We start from the raw sequence: 26,588 nt of genomic DNA on the forward strand, positions 1-26,588 counted from the left end.
TTGATCAAGGCCAATAACCATGTTCCTGAAGATTAAGAAATAAGAAAATTATTAAAGGAAGCTTCTGAATGTAAAACTTTAATAAATGGGACATTATAGACAAATCAAAGAAGCACCAAAGGATAAGAGAGCCCAGTCCTACGTGGTGGAAAAGAGAGCTGCTGCAGAGCATAAGGGCACTTTGGGCTGTGCTGGGTGCTGTTCTCCTGGGAAAGCTGTCCTGGGAGCGGAGGAGCCAGTGCCACTTTTGGGAGGATATTTTTATCCTCCTTTGTCATCAGTTCAGGGGAAGATTCCCTCTGAACAAAACACAGGGATGCAAATAGCAAGTTCTTAATTAACCTGTACTTGGAAATAGTGACACACCTGAAAGGAGGCTCTGATAAATTTCTCAGGAAGGTTTCAGAGCTTTTCTTTGCTGACTGGAACCAACCAAATTTAGTGATCTTTCTAAGATATTTTCTGATCTTTAGGTTTGAATAGAATTCATTTTTGGGTTTGGTTTTTTTGGACGGAGGGGGGTGCATGACCTAATTTGTGTATTTCTGATGTTCTGCTAAAACCATTTTCTTGCAGAAGATAAACTTGGTTAGTGACAATATTTCGTTTAAAAAGAGAATCTGATGGTGATGGATGTGCAGCCTGAGGTTTGTGCTTAATTCTTGGTTGAGAATAATACACAACAGGGTTTATTTTGGTGTATGTGATAGTATCCCCTCGATACAGGTTTATATTACAAATCTCTCTCAATACTGCCAGAAAAACCTTGCACCATTTTTCACATTTATATTAGCTCTGTGTAACTTTTCTTGCTTCTTCAGGCACCCATGTCATGGAAGGCTCTGGGAGGATGCTGGTTACTGCTGTGGGGGTGAATTCCCAGACTGGCATCATCTTCACTTTGCTGGGAGCTGGGGGAGAAGAGGAGGAGAAGAAAGACAAGAAAGGTAAATCTCCCAGCACCAGGATGCTCCAAAGAAAGCTCTTGGGCTTTGTGCAGCCAGAGCGCTCCTCCACTCTTGACAAATAAATGCAGTTTTTCAAACTATCTTTTTTTTTTTTTTTTTTTTTTTTTTTTTGTTATGATACATTTTTATCATCACATGTCACACAGAAAAACAGCAGAAGCCGTTAACCAATCAGTCCATTGGATAACAAGATGTTTTTCCAGTGTGAAACTGCAGGGCTCCCAGTCCATATGAAAGGCAAGGGGATACCTGGGCATGCTCCAGATGCAGTGGCTTCTCTACATGAATCCATGCTCACCTACAGTTTGCTAAGATTTTGTGCTTTTCTATCAGTTTCAATTTTTTCCCCCAGGAAAAAAAAAATAAAAAACCAAACCAAAAAACAACAACTTGGCCATGGAACTAGCATCTGTCTCGGAGCTTCGAGACTAAAATAAAGATAAGCTGTGGCTCTTTGCTAGCCCAGTTGTTTAATGTCAGGGCCTGACTTGAGAGGCATTTTAATTTCTTCAGGTGTAAAGGTCGAGCTAAGAATAGTAAAAGGCAAGAATGTAGCAGCAAATGTTAGCAGACAGTTTTACTTTCATGTCCTGTATCAGTTAATGAAATCAAGAAGCCTCTTTAGACTTTTCACCTTATTACAGTGTGATGTCATAAGCATTTGCTAATTTATGGGCTGCACACTAAGCAGAAACATGATTTAATGTCTGTCCTTTCCAGTTTATCTTCACATAGTCTTGTAAGTTGTTCTGCTTCCACAATTTCATTCCAAGTCTGTCCTAAGAATGTTTGTCTTTGAGACATAATTAAGGGCCAGTTAATACAGGTTTTTCTGACATTTCTGCTCTTTCTAGTGGTTTTCACTATTAATAAAAAAAGCAGCTTGAGCTTTACTGAACTTTTTTTTTTTTGCTGTCAGGCTAGATGATTCCACCTTTTTTTTTTTTTTTTCCTTCCCCATCCTTTTATTTGCAGCTGCAGATAGGAAAGCCAAATTCAAATGGTTTTCAGGACCCAGAATTTCCATTTCTGAGTGTGTTTAACAAGTGGCTGCCTTTGACTCCCTGCTGCTTTGAGGAAATCCCTTTTTACCTAATGAAATGTTTATCATTTCATTTCTGCACAGAAATGCACAATAGCTGCCAGGCACAGGGAGCTCCAGGAGAATTAAAATGAGAAAGGCTGAAACTCCACAAAGCAAAAATTCTTTTATGCCAGACTTGTTTTGAGCAGCACCTTGAAGGTTTGCTCTTGCTGTCGTTCAGAGCCTTGGTGAGATCTGGGGGAGAGGAGGAGCAGCTTCACCCCAGAGTGATGTGAGAGCTCCCTGTGCTGGGTTGAACTGGGCTGGTCTCGCTAGGCTGGGATCAAGACACTGGTGGTTCTCTCAGGTTTCACTGGGAAGAGCCTGGAAAAACAGGAAAAGAGAAATCAGGGAGTTTTCCCCACATCGTGTCTGTAACTTAAGCAGAGACAGAGATTCCTGCAGAGGTGTGTTAGAACTTGGATGCATACACAGAATTTGATTGAATATGGCTCTGTAGAAATAGCTATAATATAAAAAACCCATCATAGAGAGAATTCCTCCACATTTTCTGAAGCTGCTGGCAGCTTTGTGCTCTTGCCTAGGCAGAGGCTGGTGGCACCAACTCGAATTAAAACCTCTGGTTCATAACCCTGCAGTTCTCAGAAATCCGGCCCCTTTCAGTCCATGTGGGTGTGTGCTTTTATTGTTCATTAACGCTTTAAAAATCATCATGCAGGTGTGAAACAGGAGGAGGAGCAGCAGCTTCCAGGTAGAGTAAGAATTGTGTCTCATCCAGCGGTGCAAATCGGGGAGAACTGCTGATTGAAATAATCACCTTTGAATCAGTCAAGTTGAAATTGAAGGATGATTTTAAATCAATGGGATTGCTGGTGCCAAATCTTTTGGTGTGCAGGCATTGTTGGTGTTGCAGATCTCGAGGTTCAGCCTGAATAATCAGCTGTTCTCCAGAAGTGAATTGCAAAGTATTTAATGAGGAATGGTTGATTTGCTGTTAGCAGCTCACGCTGTGCTGGTTGGGGTGGGGATCCAAAGGGAATAAAGAACAAGCACGAGTCACCAAAACAGTTTAAAGTCGTTGCCACCACAGTAATCAAATTGCAATTGAAATTTCCCTGAATGCAGTTGCACAGGGTGTGTTTTTAAATCTTGGGGAGCTGTTCATTTTCTTCTCCCAGTTTTGCCAATTGTAAATAAAATCAACCCATTCTTCTGCAGTACCGACCCAGTACAGCCTGAAATAATCCCTGTAGGGCAAGGACTGCAGCAGTTTGAGAGTCTCATGGGAGGACTTGGTTCTATTGTGAGCAATTAACCACCAGAAACAAAGCAAAATAAATTTTATTTGCAGAAACTAATTTATTGAACTTTACTATAAACACCATAGTAAAATGATAAAACCTTCTTCAAGCTTTTCACCTTCCTGTTAGGAAAGATTCTTGTCCAGTTTCTCTAATATGTGGATAATGGCTGAAAAGAGGAAGAGGGTTTTCTTTTCTGATTCTTCCTCCATGTCACCACAACCAGGAAATGTGCCATGTCCATTATCTCGATTTAAAATAACCCATTATTCTCCTCAAGACTATATTTGGCCTTTTCCACATAAATATGGGAAAATTCCATGTTTCTACTCAGATCAATGTGCATTTTACCCAGGTGATGGCAAGACATGGATTGAGCCCTGTTAGACTGGGATGCATCAGTGATGATAAATCATAATGTGAAAAGTTATTTAACACATAAAATGTGTACTGTTTTATTATGTAGAACTATGTACAGATACAGCTATAACACATTTTAAAATGCAAATTTAAAAGCTACTCACGCACTGCGTAAATTAACTCCAAAGGAAATATTTCAACCACTTTAAAAAGGCAAAAATTACATTAAAGTACAGAAAATAAGACATAAAAGGACTAAAAACAATGTACACATGGCTGTGTACAGTCAGTTCTCACCAGCTCCTTTAACTTTGCTAAATGTGCTTCATATTATCTTTATTGTTATTGTTGTTATTATTATTATTATTATTGTTGTTGTTGTTGTTATTAGTATTTGAGTTTTCAGCTTACTTGTGACACCCCGCAATGCCACGTTGCTTTGGCAATTTGTGTTAATTAATTTCAAAGTCTTTGATTTGGGGAGCAAACAAGCCACCAAGGCTTTTTGCTCGGGTCACGTGCGTTCGTTCGCGTTGTTGTTATTATTTATTCATTATTTTTGTTTTGTTTTGTGTTGTTTGTGTTTTTTTTGTTCTGTTTTTTTTATCCATTATTGCTCAGTAGATTCTTCCCATCCCTCCTCCCACCCTCCTCCAGCCACAGATGGTGCAGCAGGTGCAAATGCCACTGATAATGCAAATGCCAGCTTAGTCAATGGTACGTCACACCCCCGGCTTGTCTGATTTGATGGATTTCTCTCCTGACTGTGTCAAATTCCCTCTCCCCTGGCTGACCTGCACAAATGTTGTGTATGTGTGTGACTGCCCTCTGAGAGATCCTGCTCCACACGCTCTGCGGGAGCTTGGGACAGGGGCCACAGGAATGCTGCAGCTTTGTTCCCTCAGATTCAGCCTGGCACAGGCAGAGTGGGGAATTTGATCTAATTTGCCATTAAAATTGCAGTTAGAAGAAGCAGTCAGGTCAGGCCAGTTTCAAAACTTTTGGTCAGATTCACTTGAAGTTTCATTATGAACCATCATTATTCAGCATAGATCTGGAGAGGAGCATCATGAGAAAGGGATTCTCTCTGCTTCTCCCCTTTTTCACTCTCATTATTCCTCATGCAGTTCTGAGAGAGGGCTGGAATCAGAGATCTGCCTCCATTTCAACCAACACTGTGTTAGGAACAACTTCTGCTGTTTTCAGCATCTGCTTCGGGGGGGTTGAGAAGTTTTGTGAGTATTTGTGTGAGCCCTCAGTGATCTTCTCCAGAGCCTGCCTGAGTGTTACCTAAATCCAAACCAAACCATTCCTGCAGCCAGTTTTGGCTGTATCCCAGGACAGATTCCTGACCCTGCTTGTTAGCACTTGGATATTTCGATGTCTCTCCCAACAGCCAAATTCCAGTGCTAAATTGGATTGAATGGGTCAATATTAGTGTAGGCATCAGCTGTATTTTGCTGCTAATCAGATACATCAGCCTTTATTTTCCAGGCAACCTTTCACTTTTGTGCAGCGCCAAAAGTACCGAGGAAAGTCTTTGTACCTTTCATCGTGTTGGTGAAAGAAGTTTGTTTTCCATGCAGGTTGCATCTCACATGTGAAATGAGAGTTTCTGATGGCAATATCAAGTGCTAAACAAGGACCAGGATTTACTGCTGTAGGATCTTATTTAAAACAGTGACATAGGAAATCTTTGAGCCTATTTTCAAATCATTTAAGAGAAACATATAATCAGATTTAAAACCCATTCTGGAAAATTAAGATTTACAATCCCTACGGGTCCTTGTGTGGCAGGGACCTCCATCATGCTGGTTCCAGATTCCCTTAGAGACCAGGGAATGGATTCTATGTGGTTTATTCTCCATTACTGTGAGGGTGCTGAGGTCCTGACACAGAGCAGCTGGCAGGGAATAAGTTTAGATTGGATATTGGGAAGAAATCCTCCCTAGAGAGGGTGGGCAGGCCCTGGCACAGGGTGCCCAGAGAAGCTGTGGCTGCCCCTGGATGCCTGGCAGTTGTCCAGGGCCAGGCTGGATGGCTTGGAGCAACTTGGGGTAGTGGAAGATGTCCCTGCCATGGTGGCACTGGACAAGCTTTAAGGTTGTTCCAGCTCAAACCATTCTGTGCTAGTTCCACTTTGGTGAGTGTAAAACTAACTCTGCTCCAGCCCCACAGGGTCCTTGGCGCTGCTGCTCATCCCTGCCAGCTGCAGAGGAGAGAGGGCAGAGAGCTCAGCCCCTCTTTGCTGGTGCTCAGCAGGTGCAGGACCAGCCCTGAGCTGCTCCAGGCTGGGCTCTGCTCAGAGCTGGGGCTGCCTGGTAAATCCCTGTTGTGCTTGGCCTTAATGCTGAGCTTAATGAGGAAATTGAGTTCCAGGAGATATTAGATCAGTGTCAGAATTAGGGATGTGGTTTTCCATCAGCCTCTCTCCAGTCAGGAGCAGCAGTTACTGTCCATGTTTATCCTGGAGCTGACAGTACAAACTCAGGGCTTTGCAGTATAGAGTGAATTTTTGGGATTTTTTTGGGGTTTTGGTGGTGGGGGGATTGGGTTTTTTTGTGCAGTTAAGGATGTTTTGGATTTTAGCTCCTCTGAGATGGGGCAGTTCAATAATTCTGCTGGTCTTTGATCAGCATGGACAGGAAAGGCTTTCCACAATCCTGCTGCTCAGAGGAGAACTCGGGCAGGCAGACTTAGGTCTGAGTGCTTTGGAATTATCTGGGAAATGACCAATGCCAGGTTTCTGGTAATTTCTCAGTTAGCACTGCTGATGAGTTAAATACTTTAAAATGTAGATATGGTTTGGAGGGAAGAAAGGAAGGAAAGGATAAGTTACAAAGCAAGGAGCCCAAATTCATCTACATATTCCTTTGGGCTGGATGAAATGAATATTTTTTTTTAAAAAAATCTGAAAATTCTTCCTGAGGTGTGACTGGAAACAAGAATTTTACCTAAACTCCAATACCTTTGTGTAGAAAATATAGTAAAATAAGAATTAAAAAATTATATACTTGAATAAATAGCAAGCTCAGGAAATGCTGTTGTTGAAAATCAACCAATTACATTTCAGATAAAATATTTTTATTCTTAATTGTCAATACGTAATAGACACAAAAGAAAGAGTTTGTTTTTATCCAGTGTGCCTGTAGCAATAAATTAATTTACTTTGTGACCCATCCTGTGTATTATGGGCTGTACCAAGGAACTCTTAAAAATTCTGTTGAGTTATGGGAGCTAAGATCAAAATAGAGAATTTTTGCCGATCCCATTGTCAGAACTATGAACAGTAGGTTCAGTTTTTGAAAGGTTGCAAGGTAAGGCCATAAACAGAGCAGAACAATTTTGCAGAAAGGTTGTAGTTCAGGAAAATTCATCCCATTCCAAAGTATTATATTTAGTAAAGGTAATTTTAAAAAATGAAAATCAGGGAAGCAGCAATCACTGTTTACAGCTTGTTTATCCCAAATTTGATTTCCTTCTAGTAGAGCTAATTACCCCAAATTTGATTTCCTTCCAGTAGAGCATTGCCACTTTCCTAAATAAGAATTTCCAGGGTGGGTTGTTGGGGTATTTTTGGCATTGGTTACCAAGAGAATTTGCTACTTAAATGTGTATTCTGAAAAAATAGAAAAGGTATAGAAATGTCTTACCAGACTCAAGGAAATCTCTGTGGGCATATTGTACATCTACCACTAATCCCAGTGTAGGTCCTAAACTACTTCAGCTCCTGCAATTTGCAGTTTGAACTTTTATTAAAATATTATTTTTCTATTTTTAATACATTTTTATTTACATTTCTGAATAGTAAGTGAAGTTATTTATTGAATGCATAGGAGAATTATCTAAACTTCCTGTTTAATACAGTGGTTCCCTCTCAGCACTTGGAACAGAATCCCATTATTTTCTTTGTTGATTTTGAGAAGTTTTTCTTATTTAGATAAAATTTCCAGATGAGGCGAATAATTTCCAAAGTAGTGGTAGGACATTGTTATTCTGTGTCATTGGCTCTTCCTCAAAGGCTGCAGCAGGTTAAGGGGAAGCTTTTCTTGGGAATTTTATTTGGTAAAGTCCATGACTTTTAGAATAAACATTTAGTCAGTAAAGGTGCCACAACTCCTCTCCAAAACACAGGAATTGTCATGAGGCAAAGGCATGCAAAAACAAAATTATATTTGAATTCTGAATTTTCAAATCAGCTGCAGAATGGAGGTGTTAGAAATGGTACTCTAAACATTCTGATTTTTCATCCTTGCTTAGAAAAGTGATAAAACGCTCAGACAGATTTCTCCAGCCCAAACAACATTTATTTTATTTATTATTCCAGACAGAAAAGAAGAAAATATTTTCAGAATTATGTGAAAAATATTGTAATTTAAAAGAACTATTTCACATTCTGTTATCAAAATACGAATGAGTACTTGTCCTTTTGGTGGTTCTAAGCAACGCCCCGAGGACAGAAGGATGGGAGAGTGTTTGTACCTGGAAGGAGGAAGGATCTCTCAGCAGTGGTGATTCTGTCACCTTTCTTTCTGCCTTCATTTTCCTGTTCCTATTTTATAGCAAAGGGCAGCTTTAAAATTACTTGGCACAGGAGGATATAAATAGTTTACAATTTCCTTCTCTTTATCTTGACTACCCAAATTATCTTTTCTTTATTATTCTGTCTAAATAACTGAACTGTGACTACTTGTGATGACTTCCCTCACTCAGTAACCTGAATGCAGTGGATTAGGAATATTAAGAATGCATTTTTTAAATGCCTGAGTTTACACTGTTGGTAATGATTGTTTATTTGTGTGTGCTATTTTCAGGTAGCCAGTCAATTGTTAGTGCAATTTATTATTATAGTATGCTACTAAATAGCAAATGTATGTAAAAGTACGTATTTTATTTTACGAAGAAAAATAATCCCTGTGATGTGTTTGCCAGTTGGTGCAGTCATGTTTGGGTTTGTTGGTGATTTTTATCTTTCTGAAAGTTGAATATTGTTCAGGTTTTTTGCCACTCCAACAGCTGGAATTGCACTCTGCAAAATGATGTCTAGAGCAGGAAATCGAGCAGACTGCCTGCTCTAAATTAATGCCTTCCAGTTCTTAGGAAAGAACTCCAGCCAGAAATCCAAATCTCTAGAGATATTTTATGTCTTCCAGTAACTTTATTTAAAAGCCCTTCTAAGAAAAACAGCCACCAGGCAGGTACTGAGTCCAACTGTGCCCCACAGGCAAGGGTTTTCTAGGGAATTTCACTGTGAAAATGAGCTTGGTTTTGTTCAGGTTCATGGATAAATCTCTTGTGCAAAGTGTAAAGCTCTGGAAGGTGGATTCTGAATTTTTAAGTGTCCTGCTATTGCCAGGGTGGGAACAGAAATTAGAAATACGGACAAACAGCTGATGGTCAGTGGTTCATTGCAGTAGTTCACCTGAGCTCTGAGATGATTTTAGGTCACGAGATGTTACTTCTCTGACTCTGCTTCTGGCTTTGGAATTTCCCAGTGTGACACTGGGGGACTATTTTGACAAATGCAAGATTGATTTGGTCACTTTTGCTCTCACCACTTAGTGCAAAGGCCAATATGCAAGAGATGCATCTTAGCTTTTCCAATTTATTATTCTTACAGCAGAGTGAAAAAAAAAAATAATCCACATGGCAGTCAGAAGAACAAGATGTAGCTGGTCGACATTTTTTAATAAATTCTGATGATGCATTTCTTATTAGAATGTGTCAACAATCCTGTAATGGTGTTTTAACTCAATTTTCCTTAGCATCATTTTTATTGTGCATTCTACATAACTACCAAAAGACACTGTCATCCATTTTGAAATAATATTTGTTGTAGTGTTTCCCATAAATTCATATAATTACTGTGAAAGTTTCGTAAGGGATCCCACCAAGGAATTCTGGATAGATTTAAAAACCTTTAGTTGTTCTGAATACCAAAGTTCTGTATGTGATTCATACATTTTGCCATTTTTATTTCATGCACACTTTCTGATGACATTTCCAGTTAAAAAAAAGGTGCAAAGGAATAAGCACTTTGCTGTGGTAAAACTGTTTGTGGATAAAATGTCAAGCTGGAAATTAAAGAGGCACTTGGTAAATCTGTGTTCAGGATAAATCTGAATTTAAGTCACCTGGCACTTGTATTTCCAGAAGAAATTTGCTAATTAGTACAACCAAGCAAGGAAAACGTAATTTTAAAATCCTATCTGATTTACATTTTTATTTATTTATTTATATTTATTAACATGATTGTTTCTATTTTTTTCTCAATTTAGTAATGTGATTAATTTAATTCTGGATTTCCTTAAGAAAGTCATACTCTACACTGGTGCGTGCCAGAGTTTTTTAAGTCCCAGCCCTCTGAAACACCAGCTCAGGAATATAATTTCCATTCATTTTCCCACCAGATCCACTTTATTAGTTTCCCCCTCTGAATTTATGCAGATTCCTCAAAAATATGTGCTGATATCTAGGATTTAACATGTTCCAACCCTGAGCTTGGCTGGAATTCCTCAGATGTGCCCAGCTGGGTTGGCCCCTCCTGTGAGTGCAGGTGTGAGGGCAGGGGATGGTGCCCAGGTGCCCGTGATGTGCTCATGGCTTTTTGTCTCCCATTGATTGAAATTCCCATTTTCCTGTTCTGTCTCGGCTGAAGGTTGTTTACTGTCTGTTGTCTGTTGGAATTTTTCATCATTTAGGCAAGATGCAGGATGGGAATATGGAGAACAACCAGAACAAAGGTAATCTTCTTTCCTATTCAGGAAGTTGTGTTGTTAGCATGTAGTTCAATCCTGTCCCCAAGTACAGTGAGAACCTGTGATCTGTGCCTGTGTGTGAAACTGGCCCTTATTGCTCATGCAGAGTGTCCAGGAAAACCCCAAACAACCAACCCCAATCAAAAACCTACCAAAGAGATTGTAACTTCCACGAGTTGCAGAGGTTTAGGAGAGGAGGATTTTAAATGAACCATTTATAGGTGTAGCTTTCATCTCACAATGCTCATTCAAATTAATTTTTCCTGTGCAAGTTGTGTACCCTATGTATGGTTAGTGGTTTTCCAGCCCAGTTTTTTTATGTCTCATTATCTCTGGTGTCTGATGGCATTGTCTGGACATCTCTTCATTTGCAGGGAAAAGGCAAAGCAATAAAAAAAAGAAACCTGAAAGCCAGAGTGTTATCTAGCAGTGTAAAAGCCTTTTTATAAGGATAAGCAACAGGAAGATTGAGAGTCTGAGGAGTTTCTTATTTAATATACAATGTCAGGAAGAAACTGGAATCAATATTTTGCTTTCTCTGAAGCAAAGTCATGGTTCCCTTTTTAATATAACACACAGCTATCAAGAGTTCTTTGGGTTATACCAAATTAAATGATAATTTTCTCTTCTCACGTAATATTGAACATTACAAAGGTGATGGCTCAGAAACTGGATAGAGAAACTCAGTGGTTCCTGGTACAAAAGTACCAAATAAAATGCTATTAAATAATAAGCATTCAGGCCAGGTAGATAAATTAGATTTCCAGGTCAAACAAGCACGGTCTTGTACAATCTCTTCATGAAGACAAAGCTGTTTCATCTCATCCTATTTTATTTATTGTGCTCAGTATAAACCAGATACATGCACATATATCCACTGCAATGTCATTGCCTTTCAGAAACACATCAAAATAAAGTTTCCTTCTGTTGGCATTCTGTCAGGAAAGGAGGGATCAGCCCTGAAACTATGTGTGTTTTTAGGGGGGGAATGGTGATGCCACCACCATTAGACCTGAGAGTTGAGTTACTTGATCACAGAATGCTGAGGAAAACTTTATAACTCAGGGATTTTCTGGAGTGGTGGATGGCAGAATTAGGTCCCCTGGTCACCGAGGTGCTCCTGCAGCCCAGGGAGGTGACACACAGGCCATCTGTGCAGCCACATGGCCTTCTAAGGGTTTGCATTGGAAATGTGAATTTGAGAGGGCATTGCATTCTAAGAGACGTCCCCAAATTCAAAGAAATATGGATCTGTCAAAGCACCTGAGCTCGGCTCTTCCAGGGAATCCTGCAGTGCTGATGCTGTCACCTGCCAAGTCACGTGCAAGGCATTCAGTGGCATATATGTGTATGGCCCAGAGCGTCATGGGTGGGGGTAAAAATGAGGGATAAACCCAATTTATTTGGGTTTTCCAGCCCAAATCCCCATGTGTCCTGAGCGATGTGCTGGAGCCAAGGGCGTCCCTGGCAGAGATTGTTCCAGCCAGCCCCAGTGATGCTGGCTGGATCCAGAGAGGATGAACACGGAGAAAAGGAAGGGATGAAGCTCTGGAGTAACAGTTTTTCTTCTGCATTATCAGCCAAGCAGCAGGACGGGGCTGCTGCCATGGAGATGCAGCCGCTGAAGAGCGCAGAAGGGGGAGAGGGAGACGACAAGGACAAGAAGAAATCCAACATGCACAAGAAAGAGAAATCCGTCCTTCAGGGAAAGCTGACCAAGCTGGCAGTGCAGATTGGCAAAGCAGGTATGGCTGGGTGACACCAAACCCCTCTGGGTCACAAGAGGCAAAGAGCTGGCAAGCAAATGGTTCTGAAAAGGGGCAGGCCCTTTTTTACTGCAAAATTTGGAAATGGGTCATCACAAAGCCGTTCTAAGGGGCGTATGTGGTGCCAAAGATCTTCTAAAAATCAGCTTTGACAGTCAAGGAGCTTTGGGCAACTTGGATTGTAATGAGTATTTGAATCAAAATGAAATGCAGCTTTTCTCTGAGTTAATATTCCCAAGTGCAGTAATTACATATTTAATTTCCTCTCCCCTCAGAACTTGGGAGTACACAGTTTCAGAATCTCTAATACCATCTCAAAACATCACTCACACAGTATTTCCCTTTCATGAATTCCAAAAGCATTCTGTTCTCCCAAAATATTCACGTTCCTGCCTCCTCCCCAAGCACGACACATCTTTTGACTCCTGTACCCAGAACCACGTGGTTTCCGGTGTTGGAAGCAACATTTCTTCAACACATAGGTATAGAGGGGCAATCTTCCATCCATAAGGGCCTAAAGTTCCTTAGGTTAGTTTTTCTCATGGTATTAAAGAGTTTTTATTCTCAGCTCCTTGGCTGAGGCTCTACAAGATCCCTTTACTTCTGTTCTATCTCAGCCTTTTTCCCCAGTCTGGTCTCTCCCCTTCCCATCCTTTTTAGGCTCATCACAGGAGCTGATCACACAACCCGATGATGCCAATTCCCTTTGCATGAGCAGAATGTGACTGAATCTGGGATTATCATCCCTGATATCCAATTTAAGGCCTTGCCCCAACTCACATTCCCCCAGCTTCTCTTCTTTGTTTCCCTTGATGATTAATTCCTTGGGTTAAATACCTTTCTGCACTGCCTTGACTTCTGCTCTCTTTGGTATTTTGGCAGGCACGTGAACATCACTTTTAGAGTAATTGTGTAGGGATTTCTGACCAGAATGTGGCAAGGAACAGGAATTAAATTAATTAATCATTGCCTCATTTGGTTTTTCTTTGGCGTTGAGAAATATAGGGGGATGTATTGCCTTGTCAGGAGTATTTGCCAGTAGAATATCTTAATGGATTTCCCTTTATCCTCTGGCAAAGAGTGATCTCCCTGCCTCATCTGTTTCCTGTCAATCTTAGCATCCTTCAGCTTTACTGATTTTTTTTTTTTCAAACTGCAGTTAAGACAAAAGATTCACGACACTCTCCTTCTACTCTGTGATCTCATTGGGGAGAAATTAATTTATTCAGGCTTAACTGCATTCACAAATCTGCCAAACATTGCTGGTCAGAGCAAGGCAGAGCTGAGGCTATAATGGGAATTTTGCCCTCAAACCCAGGGGCAAAACTGTGGAGCAGGAGGGCAATCCCAGCAGTCTGTGCCATTGAGAGAGTGAATGGGATGCTTGGGATATTTTGTCAATTCTGTGAAATATTTATTGGTGTGTCTGCCTCTTTGGAACCTCTGCTCATGAAAATACACACTCTGCAGATGTTCCCTTGAAAAGGGGCACCTTGGAAACACCAGTATTCGTCACATTTTAAAGAAACTCAGTGAAAAACTGTCCTGTGGATAATTCTGCATTATTGTCTCTTTGTATTCACCAAGACATATCTGTGAGGCTTTTCTACAGTATTTTATACAGCAGCATAAACTATGGGAGATTCTTGTGCTCAAGCCTCTAAAGATAAACTGATTTAGAAGAAAGGTGTTTAAATATGGACAGACAAGTAATTTGTAAAAGATGGGGGTTAAAAGGACAGATAAATGTTATACCAAGCAAAGTAATGAGCTAAATTGAATAAATTTAGCGTAAGTGACAGCAGAACTCCTGCACTGCTTGGGAAGTTTTAAAGGCAGCAGTAAGTGCTTAAAAATGAATTCCCTAGAATTTCTTGTGCACTGGAATGTATGATTGCTGTAAATATATGATGGCAGTGGTTTTTCTTCCTTGTGCAGTTCATCGTTGTTATTGGGGAAAAATGTGACGAAGAAAAAAGAATTTCCTATCAAATTCCAGTTTCTAATTGCTCGTGTTCTCAGCGATGTTTGGGTTTATGGTAACTGGTGATTTCTCCTCCCAGGTCTGGTGATGTCTGCCATCACTGTCATCATCTTGGTACTGTATTTTGCCATTGACACCTTTGTGGTCAACAAGAAGCAGTGGTTGCCTGAGTGCACTCCTGTCTACGTTCAGTATTTTGTTAAATTCTTCATTATTGGTGTTACTGTGCTCGTGGTTGCTGTTCCTGAGGGACTCCCACTTGCTGTCACTATTTCTCTGGCTTATTCTGTAAAGGTAAGAGACTTTCAGCATAATCCAGGGAGAAAAATGCTGTTTGCTTGAGTTCACTACTGAATTGGTCCTCAGGTTTTAGCAGATGTGATGAAAAACGGTCTGAAAATTATTTGCTCAAAATGTTCATGAATTGCTTTAAAGAAAACTTATACTGAAAGTATTTCTAACAAAAATGCAAATGTATCTTCCAACACATCTCATTAAGACTGCACATTGCAGGAATATCAAGCAGTAGAAATGCCTACTTAATTTCCAAAGAACAAGGAATTTATTGAGCAGAATGTACTCTGAAAATGGTCCAGTCTTTTGATAGAGAATAATTTTGTATTCAAATTTTCTTGTGCAATTGCACAAAGTTTTGACAAGGATTTGAAGTCTTCGGGAACACTTCTGAGAGAAATTGCAGTTTCTCAAAGAATTTAAGAGTTTCACTGAAGCTTTCATGTACTTTTCTTAAATGCGGTTGCAGTTCTTTGAAGTCAATGTAAATGGTTCTATTAGGAAATTAAAGAGGATTAACATCCTGGACTTGGGGATTACTTGAGCAATTTAATCAGATGATTTAAACATTCTGGGAATCTTAGATGAAGATGGTGTAAGGTTTATTTCCATTTAGCATGTAAACAAAATAACTTAAGAAGTTTAGAAAGGAATCTCTTGGCTTCTACGTAGCCAAATATCACATTATTAGGAAAAAGGAGCAAGTCTCAAAGATGGAGTTTTGCTGATAAAGCATGTAGCTGCTTTGAAAATGTTTTCTCATCCTCCTGATGTCCTTCCTCTGACACCCTTTTTTTTCCCCTTTCTCTTTCCCTTTTGCTTTTCCCCCAAAATATGTGTTCCATCTTCATGCTGCCAGATAATATCCTGGCATTCCAAGAAGCATAATGGAAAAACCCCAAATTTTTGCTATAACGATGATGTTTGCTGTAATGATAATGTTTGAAAAACTCTGTTACCTCTTGTTCCTTTAGCTCATCTCTTCTGTTCCAAATGCAAACTTCCTGCAGGAAAATGATGCAGCTCTTTTAAGTTTATCGAAGGCAAAATTACCTCAGGGATGGGCACAGCTTGGTTGTCTGTAACTGGGGGTTATTGGCTCTCACCCAAAGCTCTGGTTTGGAGAATGTCACATTCCCACCAGCGAGACTAACCGTGGGCCGCTTTGCTTTCTATGACTAAAAACCTGTCAAAGCCAACCTCGAAGGGTTTCTTAATTGGCTTCTGGTGGGTTTCCCCTCAGAAAATGATGAGGGACAACAACCTGGTGCGGCACCTGGACGCCTGCGAGACCATGGGCAACGCCACGGCCATCTGCTCGGACAAGACGGGCACGCTGACCACCAACCGCATGACCGTGGTGCAGGCCTACGTGGGCGACGTGCACTACAAGGAGATCCCCGAGCCCGACTCCATCCCTGCCAAAACCATGGAGCTGCTGGTCAACGCGATTGCCATCAACAGTGCTTACACTACAAAAATCCTGGTGAGTACAGGCGCCTTTTTGGGTTTTTTTGAGCGATGGAGTGAGGCCTAGCAGAAGGAGCTGTTGGGATTCTCGCCGAGCCCATGAGGGCCCGGCATGCTCTGAGGGTGTCCAGCACCTCACAGAAATGGCTTAAAATAATTTACAAGATGGCGTGATTGAGCGTGTCTTGAAAAAGCAAAATGATTTTAATAAAAGAAGAAAATAATACGAAACAAAAGAACAAAGCTGTGCACAGTGTAGAGAGGGGCTCCCACACACCTGCTACAGCCCCCCAAAAATGAACTGAGAAGCCTCCTGCTCTTCCTTAAATATTGAATGATTTAGGTGGGGTTTTTGGCAAACAGCCCAATAATAAATAGCTGTATTTCTGAGAAACAGCTAAAGAAACCTATTGATGTTCTTGTCTTGGCACCGAGCCAATTACAGTCAGGAGAACATAGAAACTTCTTATGTTCTTCCCTTCAAAGTCCTAAGGTGAAACTGGAACCCTTCTCCTTATATAGAAAACACCTACCTGCTCGTGGGGGGGATGCTGTGCAACAAGAAGATGTAATTTTTTTTTTTTTTTTTTTTTAAGTATTAATTCTTTAACATCTTCTCGTTGATTTCAGAGCATTAAATACTTTTGAGGTCCTCAAAATGAGAACAGGTACTCTAAAAACTGTGTATTTTTGGTTGTTTTTCAAGGACAGATATTTATTTAAGAGTACAAGACCATGAGACATTTCAAAAAACTCCTGTCATTAGATTGGGCTGGCCCAGGTTTGGTACAGATAAACTTGTGAACACAAATGTGTGGTAACACATCTGGTTTTCACTGAGCCTTCATATGTGCAAAAGGATTTTTGTGTGTCTAAGAAATTTCAATTAATGCCCAAGAGCACAAATTGGATTGGTTAAATCAAGAAGGTTAATGACCTTCACTCATTCTAGTTTCAAGTTAGCTGCTTCCTGAAGTATTTTATTCATTCTGTACAGGAGGCCAGAATGGAAATATCCTGTTTGCTTGTGGCATTGGATTATTCTGTACAGAGCTAATTAAGAGACTGAAAATTTTTGCAATTCCAATAGATTTGTTCTTTGAAAGGTCAAGCCGAATGTTAACGTTGCTGAACAAATAGATTTTTTTTTTATCTTTTTAGTTTATGAATATGAGTATTGTCCTTTTTATAGGTCTGTGCTGAGCTGCAGAATAAAGCCAGGCATGTACTTCATGTTTGTTTTAAAAGTGGTCTTTTAAAATACAATCAGAGAAAACAAATACTCAGAGTGTCATAACTCAGAGTGGATATTTTATGGCAGCAGCTCCTTGAATTTCATTTGTGCACTTCTGAACAAGCAAGAACAGGTTGCTGTTGCTGGGTAATTCCTGCTCTCACAAATCAATGTAAAATTTGATTGCTGGGGAGAAGAAAATATTCCTTGGTTGTTTACACGTTGTTACAGCCTAAGTCAGCTTAGGTGCTTCCTCCTGGAGAAAAAGAATAAAGCACCCTGAACAGCCAGGATTAAGACAAGGCACAGAGTTTGTCTTTGGCAAGGCTCTTGGACACTGTTCCCAATGTCAGCAGAATTTTCCTCGTTCCCAAGGAGCAGCAGGGCAGGCAGGGGGTTGGCTTTTCAGTCAGGTGTGATTGGCAGAGGCTTATACAGAGTTTTATATTTTGCTGTTCATTTTGAGATCAAAGCCAGAAACCAAAGTTTCCACACCAGTGCTCAGCTTCCACACCAGTTCACCCCCTCTGAATCCCGGAGTAAATAGGAAATCATCAGATTTTCCACATCTGAATATTAAGTTTAATAATCTGTTTTTTTCTTGTGATTACTGAAACATTTCTGGTCAATACTACCTCTAAATTGGTCTCAATATAATTTTGATTATTTTTTTTTAACTCTGATTTGGTGTCATTGCTACTTGTTGGAATTAGTTCTATGTGCCTATTAAAAAGAGTCAATATTTCACCATTTCAGTACTTACTAAGCTTTGCACAGAGACTGATTCTAAACTGATAAAGAGGTGAAATCTTCTGAATACAGGTCTGTGACTGCTTGAACTTATCTGTTTAAAATTAATGGTGATCTTTTAGATTTTATGAGCTGAAGCTTTGTAACATAGACACCACGAGAACCACAGCTCCAACCTCAGGGGATTTCAATTTTGTTCACAGTTTATAGCAAGCTAACTTTATGATACAAGATATTTTCCATAGCCCATTTTGCATTCCCAAATAAATACAGTAAAAAAAAATACCTGAGGGAGTTGTTTCCAGGATAAATATACAGAATTGTTTTCCTTCCTGCTCATACAGAATGCAGGCTCGTGCACTCGTTCTTAGAGCATGTTAATCAAATTGTGAATATCAGCTGAAACCCAAAGGGCATTGTGAGGGTTCTGTTGCCAAGACTGAGATCTGCATATTCTATTTTTAGCTCCCCAGCTACATGTGTGCTGTAAATTGCTCTTTGTGTGAACTTCTGTTCAGAGGGATCACATATGGACCATAAAATTAGTCAAAGTGCTCTGCTGAATGAGAAATATTCCCTCTTGTATTGTCTTTTGATTAAGGGGCAATTGAACCATTGATAAAAATAAAAAGGGGAGTAATATCAGTGCTTGGCATAAAAGATTTGAATTTCCCTGAGAAGTTAAACACAAATTATTCCATCTGAACAATAGCATCATTAAATATAGCTCTGTTACTGCTTTCCAAGATTAAGTTGCTGGGTGAGCTGGTTTTGAATCCTGTTCTCTTCAGAGTCAGCTTTTCTGCTGTTTGTGTGAAGCTGTTCTCCAGCAAACCTTTCTGTTCAGTGTTCCTGTTTCCACATGGAAATGAAAGTATTTTTGCACGCTTTTGCCTGTGAGCTGTGCTGGGGACTGCAAAGGCTCTCACTCTGAGAGCAAAATTTGCATTTCGGGGATGCTTTAATTGCACTTGAAGCAGGAGCACATTGATCTTGGATATCAGGGAGCAGTGATGAAAACAGAGACTCCAAAAAACCCCCACCAAAACCACTGATTTGAACTTTTCCGTGCAACTCTCGCTTTCATAATTTCAGTTTTAATTAGAAAGGTATTTCTTCTTTTAATTTCCTGGCTGGGCGTGATTCCTGTTGGCTGGGTGTGATGTGCCTGATTAAGAAGACACTACAGTTAGGGTTTAGCTGAGGGATTTTCAGCACCAGTGGAAAAGACCCAGCTGGGAGACGTCATTGGGAGGATCCTAACACAACATTTTATTTGCTGCTCGATGGGTGCTGTAGGGATGAAAGCTCCTTTAGCCTGTGCTGGGTGAATATCTGGGATTTTACGGGAGTTTTTAGGGCTGTCCTGGTGGTGATTTGGTGCGTTTGCACAGAGCGTGGCACGATTTGGTGGCAAACCTTGAACCAGTTGAGGAGAAAAGCACAAAACATTCACTCCCTTTTCCCAGAGGGAAAAAAAATAAAAATATGTTGTCTATATGTTAGCAAATATCCATCAAGTTATGAACAGGACCTGAGAAATGGGACATTTTTTGTCCCTTTGGGACAAAAGGGCCATTGTGGGATAAAACCTAAAGGAGAAAATGAAATAAAACACGAAGAGTCCAGACAGTTTTATTGCAGCTGAAAGGCAGAGCAGATAGATAATAATATATTAGAATTATTATTAGAATAATATTTTCATAATATATAGAAGCCATAAGAAGTGATGACATTCTACAAAAGTGAAATGGTGGAAGGATGGAAAATAAGATTTTAGCACCAAAAGCTGCTTTGCAAGAATTGATGCAAATCTATTGCTGGGATTGGGAACGTGGATGTTGTAGCTAAAGTTCTTTTTATTTGGGAAAGTATATTTGCATCCCAAGTAAGAACAAGTCTCTGATTTTTGGGAGACACAATGTTCTTGTCAGGAACAGCCTTGGAGAAGGTGTGCAAAGTGCAAAATATGCTGTTTCTTTGAGATTTATTATTTATTTATTCAAAGATTGAGTTTTATTTCATCAAATACTTCAATTAACCTTGACTTTTAAAATTTGTTTTAATCAGATTTTAAAGTATTGTCTCAATAATTACATATATATTATTTAGGGAACAGAAAATTCCTGGAATTTCCTTTTACCGTTCATAAGCCAACAATTTCAATATAGTAAGGCCTCCTTTTAAAAAAGCACCTTTTTTTTTTAAGAAGAACTTCTAAGAGGAACTTTTTTCCCCTCCAAAGAGTATGTTTTGAGGAATATGGATGTTTGGAAGTTTCCTACCAAATCATTTTGAAACTTGAGGTGCAGTAGGTATGTTTATGGATTTTTCCCATACATTTCCCCACTTTAATGGAAAGTTATTAGAGATGGGAAGGAGGATTGAAATGTCACTTTTTTACAGTGGTTGGCTTGTGGGTCCCTAATTCTCATCTGACAGAGAATAGAGATTTCATTTATCTATCTACCTTATTTATATGTTGTATATATATATATTTAATTTTTTTAATGTGTCTCTGAATTTATTGAAGTTTTGCTTTGCAAACAGAAAAGAAGAAGGAGACCCTGACTGTTTAGGAAAGGGTTTTTTAATTTCATTTTTACAAAAGCTCAAGCCCAACAGATGAGATTAGGTCACACCTACCAACAGAAATGAGGGAATTTCTGTGGCCTGAGGCTACAGCAGCAGAGCTGTCTGCCAAGGGCTCTCTGCTAAATGAAACTGCTGTTATGTGCCAACAGAATTTCCCTTCTTTATTCCAAGGAGAACCATAAGAAAAGAGCTTTTGACCTCCAAACTGCCTTTCTGAGTTATTTTGGCATATGGAATTTCAAAGATATTTTTATTCTCAGGTATGGTTTGTTTAAAACCGATTTTCAGGCCCTTTGTTTCTTGTGTTCAAGTACAGATGATTTCCCCATTCATTTTTGCTGCACATGAAGGTTCAAACTGTCTCTTATTTCATCCAGCTTATTTCCCCCATTGCTGCTAAAAATGAGTCAAAATAAATAGTTTTAAAAACTCCTCCAGACACAAAATATGAAGAGAGAAATGGACACAGAAGCGGGTGAAACATTAAATAAGGATAGATTGAGGAAAAGTTTCATTAATGATGATTTAAATGACAACAGAGTAACTGGCATGGCATGAATCCCATTTTTTCCTTCTGCCACTGACTTCAAGGCACAAGTGGCAGCTCCAGCTGTTAATTTGAAGGAGAAGAAAAAAACCAAAAACTGTAATTTATTAGGTGGTCGAGTGGCCAGTTCAGGCTGCCCTGCTGGTGCCAGAGCTTTGGGAGCAAAGAGGTGATGGGAAAAGGAGAGAGAACACCAAAAACAGAGGTGAAGGGAGGGTAAATTGAGGGGGAAAAGGGAAGAGAAGGGAAAAGGGAAGAGAAAAAAGGAAAGGAAAGGAAAAGGAAAAAGGAAAGGAAAGGAAGGAAGGAAAGGAAGGAAGGAAAAGGAAAGGAAAGGAAAAGGAAGAGGAAGGAAAGGAAGAAGGAAAGAAGGAAAGAGGAAGGAAGGAAAAGGAAGGAAAGGAAAAGGAAGGAAAGGAAGGAAAGAAAGGAAAGGAAGGAAAGGAAAGGAAAGGAAAGGAAAGGAAAGGAAGGAAAGGAAAGGAAAGGAAAGGAAAGGAAGGAAAGGAAAGGAAAGGAAAGGACAAAAGGAGGAAAGAAAGGAAAGGAAATGAAGGAAAGGAAAGGAGAAAGGAAATAAAAGGAAAAGGAAAAGGAAAGGAGAGGAAGGGAAGGAAAGGAAGAAGGGAAGGGAAGGAAGGAAGGAGAAGGGAAGGAAGGGAAGGAAGGGAAGGGAAGGGAAGGGAAGGGAAGGGAAGGGGGAAGGGACGGGAAGGGGAAGGGAAGAAAAGGGAAGGGAAGGAAGGGAAGGAAGAAGGAAGGGAAGGAAGGGAAGGGAGGGAAGGGGCTCGTTCTGAACTGGCAGCAGAAGAGTTTGCATGAGTTCTCCACATTGTGCTCCTCTGTTTACAATGTGGTTTCCCCTGTTTTTCTGCACCGTGTGTGCTGCACAAATCCAAGCTGTGTCCACAGGGAGCTTTGCAATGCTGGTGTTGGTACAGAAGGCTTGAGGGGAATTTTGGTGACAATTCAGCAGTGACCATCCTTCAGAATGTTTATATTCTCTGCTTCCTTTCCTCAGGCTGTGCTCAAAAGTGAATTCTCCCTTCAGACACTCTGTCACAATTTCATACTTTGTGTTTTAAGGCTGGTGAGGAGGAAAAGTGCTATTTAACAGGTATTTTATAGAAGGCTAGGTCTTGTCAAAGGTTTTTATCGTCATAAAATAATGCAGGAAATCAGTAAGCATTAAGAAATACTTAATTTTTTTTCCCCTCAGCCCATGTAATGGCACTGGAGCAGCTCATTGTTGGTGCCACTGGTTTTTGGATGAGGGAGGAGAGACAGGCTGGAATCACCTTCGTGCACCGTGGAATACATTTGAATCCTAAAATCCTCTTTTCATGTAATTAAAGCCATCCAGAAAATGGCTGAGAAAAATGTACTGGGAGGAACTGGTGAGAAATTCAAGGATCCTCCTTTTCGTTCCCTGTCTGAAAAAGACCAAGGGCATTTGGAGGAACTGCTCCAGGTTTTACAGTTCAGATCCTGCAGCCTTAGGGGTGCAAATAATTACTAAATACGGGATACCAGGAGAAACACAGAGGAAAATCTGCTTGATTCACTTGTGGGGGATAACCTCCAGCTCTTCCCAAAAGTGCAGGCTTTAAAAATCCCTGTTTCCTTGCAAATGCTCCACAGTATTTTCATCTGGATTTATAAATATTGCTTCTTGTTGTCTGAGCATTTTAGACCTTTTTTTTTTTTTTCTTTTTTAAACAAAGTATGTTGGCACAATGAATGATTTGAATGTGTTGATACCCTCTGATACCCTGTGTGATTTTCAGGGTGGCACCAGAAGGGGTGGATTTAGATCAGGAAAAGCATCCCAGGAATCAGGAATGAAACAACCTCTGAATAATGTTGCAAGTCGTTTATTGGTTGCTTTCAGCACATTAGTTTGGTACTGGAAATTTGTGAAAATTGCATGTGTTCTCTTTTTGAAGAGCTCAGGTGGCAGCATTAAATTGTCTTCTGTATCCTCCAGCTAAATGGTGCATTTGAGCCATTTAAATGAAAAATTCGGTTGATTTGATAAATAATTCATTGACCGATTTCTAAAATCTCTATATTTGTAAGAGGGTTTATTTCCTAGGCAAAATAATTCCTATTTTAGGTAAATTTATATCTTAATTTGATTGTTTTTTGTCTTTTGTTCCCAGCATTACACAACTGTGTAAGCAATAAATTATGGATGGGAACAGACTATGCAGGCCAGAGAATCTTTTCTAAATATAAGCAAGACAATCATCACACAAAAAAAAAATCTCCCCCAACATATTGAAAAGTTTTATAAGCCCTTGGTAAGCATTTTCTCAGGCTAAATTAGGCAAGGGAAAAAAATCCCACAACCTATAGCATCCATCTTATTTACCGTGTAAATAATAATTATTAGAGATATAGATGATGTAGTTAATTGGTCTGCACTTCTAGGAGTGGTAATTAGCAGAAAGTAATGATCTTCACACATCACTTGCCATTGGAGTTGTGGTAGAATGAGAGGTACAAAATCAGCTTTTCTCCCTGAATTAGCAACTGACCTAATAATTGAAATCATTGTGTTTAGGGAAGGCGGGGGTGGGTAAAGCCTGGGACAGGCCCTAAGCCTATCCTGCTCCTCCTGCCATTGACATGAGGGGTTTGTCTTCCCAAAAAAGCTGGGCTTAATGAAATCTCATTTGTTTTGCGAGTTGTGAGGTGTGGAATGAAGTCAGCTGCCAAGGAAGAGGGGAATTCGGGAGCAGAAGAAAGGAATTTGGAGCAAAGAGGGGAATTTGGGAGCAGGGCCACCTTCTCCCTCTGCAATGTACCCAAAGCTGTGGAATTTGGTGCCCTGGTTGCCAGAGGAAAGAGAGGATACCTACAGAGGATACAGATTTTGGAGGGAAGAAAATATGGGATAAATGTGCTGGGATAGAGCGCATCCCCTCCCCAGTGAGCTGGAATTGTGATGAACTGGGCACCAGCGGCTCCCTCCCTTATTCCTGATTTTTCTGCCAAGGTGGCTGTGCTACTCCCAGCAAAAAATTGGGCCAGAGGAAAGGCAGATGGATACATAAATAATCCTGCTTGACAAGTTATTCCCATTCTAGCCAAGAGCTTAAATTCTATTTCTTCATTTCACCACATTTTGTCATCTTTGTTTCATCGCATTTCCTCAGTGGACAGAATCCATGATAATAAATCCCTCCTTCATCCTGGCCATCTCTGCCTTCAGTTTGGTAATTGCAGATTCCATTAATTCCTGTTGGAGTCAATATCACTGCAAGGTGTTAGTCAGTCTAAAGTCACTTAGAAGCTTTTGTTTTATAATATCATTTTATACATTAGGGGTTTTTTTTTCCTTGCTGATATGAAAAAGAATAAATTAGATTTTGTACTTGGTACGATGAAACAAATGTTTGTCTTATTGTCTTTCATAAAATTTTCTTTTCAGTTATTTCTCCTATGTTCCATATTCTTATTCTGCACAAGGTCCTGGCATGAGAAGATTCACTTGTGGAGATAACCCCCACCTCTTCCCAACAGTGCAGGCTTTAAAAATCATTGTTTCCTGCAAGATGCTCCACAGTGTTTTCATCAGGGTTTATAAATATTGCTTCTTGTTGTCTGAGCATTTTAGGACTCTTTTTTTTTTTTTTTTAGCAAGTTGGCACAATGAGTGATTTTGAATGTGTTGGGCTCTTTTTTTCCTGCCTCTGACACCCTGCGAGGTGAAGCCATCACACCTTGTGTGATTGATGTGCTGCTGGGGGATGTGGTATTAACACCTTTTCAGGGAATGTTCCCAGGGAGCATGTTTTCCTGATGGGAGCTTTGTTTTACATGGTTGGGTATAAACCAATTACTTCAGGCCATTTTGGTTTAATGTGGGTTTTCTTTGTGCTCTCAGTCACAGGAACAGGAAGATAATACCTTCCAATGTGATGATTTAATACCAATTTCACAGAAAATGGTGGTGCTTTTATAAGGTACACAAACAGGCTGATTAGAAATCAATGTAGTGGGTGAATCACCTCATAATGAAAGAGGAAATTAATTTCCTTTCAGATTTATATGGTGTAAATATATATTTTATTTACAATGCAGTTTTAGTATGTTTTCTTTTTACTCTCAGAGCTCCAATATGGTTTGTTCCTCTGGGGGAAAAAACAGTCAACAATCACCAAAAAACTGCAAATGGTACAAGATCTGAAGTAGAATGGATCAGGAATAAAGCCTATGGCAGAAAATGTGTTGATTTCAGAGCAACAAATGGCAGGAGTTATTTGCAGACTTGAACTAGCCTTTAAATTGACTTTCATTGCTATCCTTTGTGGCTGACCTTGCACTTCATAAGATCTATTAATTTGCTTTTAATGTAAGCAACATATTATATTCTTTTTGAGTCACAGATAGCTCGGAAAATTTGCATTAAATTTATAATAAATAAAATCTATGCTTCAATTTCCAATCTATGCTTTTCTCCTGCTTGTGGGGCCCATTTTTTCTTCAAGCTTCCAGTTTTCTCTGCTTGTATGTGAAGCTCTTGGCTCCTTTGGGACACCATCAATTTTATTTCTGTGTTATCTGGGAGTGTAGGGGAAGGTGTCCAAAACTCCTGAGGCCTTTCTGCTTTTAGAGGTGGTGTCTGGGACAGCAGAACCTCTGGGAGTGGGTGGAATCCTGAGAAATATTACCAGGGATCCGTGAGGAGCTCCCAAGGACACCTGAGTGGGATGGATCCGATTCTCAGGGGGCCTGGGACTGACGGGGAGCAGGCAGGAGATGTGCCCCACAAAATCCTTTTCCCAGCTGCAAAGGAAACAGGAATTTTCAAAGGAAAGGCTGTTGGATTATTTTAACTTAATTAGAGCCATCCAGTCCGTTAGCATCACTACTAAAATGACAGAGCTGCTGTGCAACAGCTTGCATGGAAAAGAACCTTCTAGAAATTATAAAATTTAGATAAGTGGAAAAAGTACTGAGAGTCCTGCCTTAACAAATGAAGAAATGGAATGGATAAATGGAATAAATTGTAGCCTGCCTTAATAATGGAAGAGATGGAATGGGATAAATGGGATATATTGTGAACCCACCTGACCTGTGCAGCTGCAAACCCACAGAGCAGTAGAGTGTGGCTGGCTCCTAGTGAGTCCTTGTGGGGACACTGGGACATCTTATCCTTGGGAAATTCTGGTTGAGAATTGGGCAGGAGATGTGGCTCATCAGCCATAACACCAAAGGAAAGTCCTGAGCATGTAAACAGCCCCACTGCAGATTTTTTTATGCCATTATTTTTTTTCTGTCGTTTTCCATTTATTGCATCCCTTTCCATTTCCTCCTCACTCCAAGGCTGGCAATGCTGGTGTGATAGGGGCTGTGCATTTGGAAGAGGTGAGAAACAAGATTTTTCTTGGGAGAGTTTTTCCTCTAAAGAAGGACCAGCTCTCTCCCATCACTGCTGTCGTTTCCTCCTGAATGAATAATCAGGCACACTTGGCTGCAGCCTCCGTCTGCTGCCTCTGCCCAGCCAA

At 40.1% G+C, this 26,588-nt stretch overlaps 1 protein-coding gene across 13 annotated transcripts in view; it reads left to right on the forward strand.

The window, feature by feature from the left end:
* The window catches only part of ATP2B2 (ATPase plasma membrane Ca2+ transporting 2), a 393,079-nt gene that overhangs the window by 306,338 nt on the left and 60,153 nt on the right, over window positions 1–26,588 (forward strand). For 9 of the 13 annotated variants that reach the window (XM_066326916.1, XM_066326920.1, XM_066326923.1 and 6 more), the window contains 6 exons: window positions 822–947; window positions 4,299–4,391; window positions 10,376–10,417; window positions 12,013–12,177; window positions 14,262–14,476; window positions 15,720–15,962. In XM_066326916.1, the coding sequence (XP_066183013.1) occupies window positions 822–947; window positions 4,299–4,391; window positions 10,376–10,417; window positions 12,013–12,177; window positions 14,262–14,476; window positions 15,720–15,962 (884 nt within the window). The remainder of the gene's footprint in view (window positions 1–821; window positions 948–4,298; window positions 4,392–10,375; window positions 10,418–12,012; window positions 12,178–14,261; window positions 14,477–15,719; window positions 15,963–26,588) is intronic. The other 4 variants (XM_066326926.1, XM_066326921.1, XM_066326927.1 and 1 more) reach the window with 2 other exon arrangements.

The sequence above is a fragment of the Sylvia atricapilla genome, chromosome 11, assembly GCF_009819655.1.
Source record: "Sylvia atricapilla isolate bSylAtr1 chromosome 11, bSylAtr1.pri, whole genome shotgun sequence".
NCBI lineage: Eukaryota > Metazoa > Chordata > Aves > Passeriformes > Sylviidae > Sylvia > Sylvia atricapilla.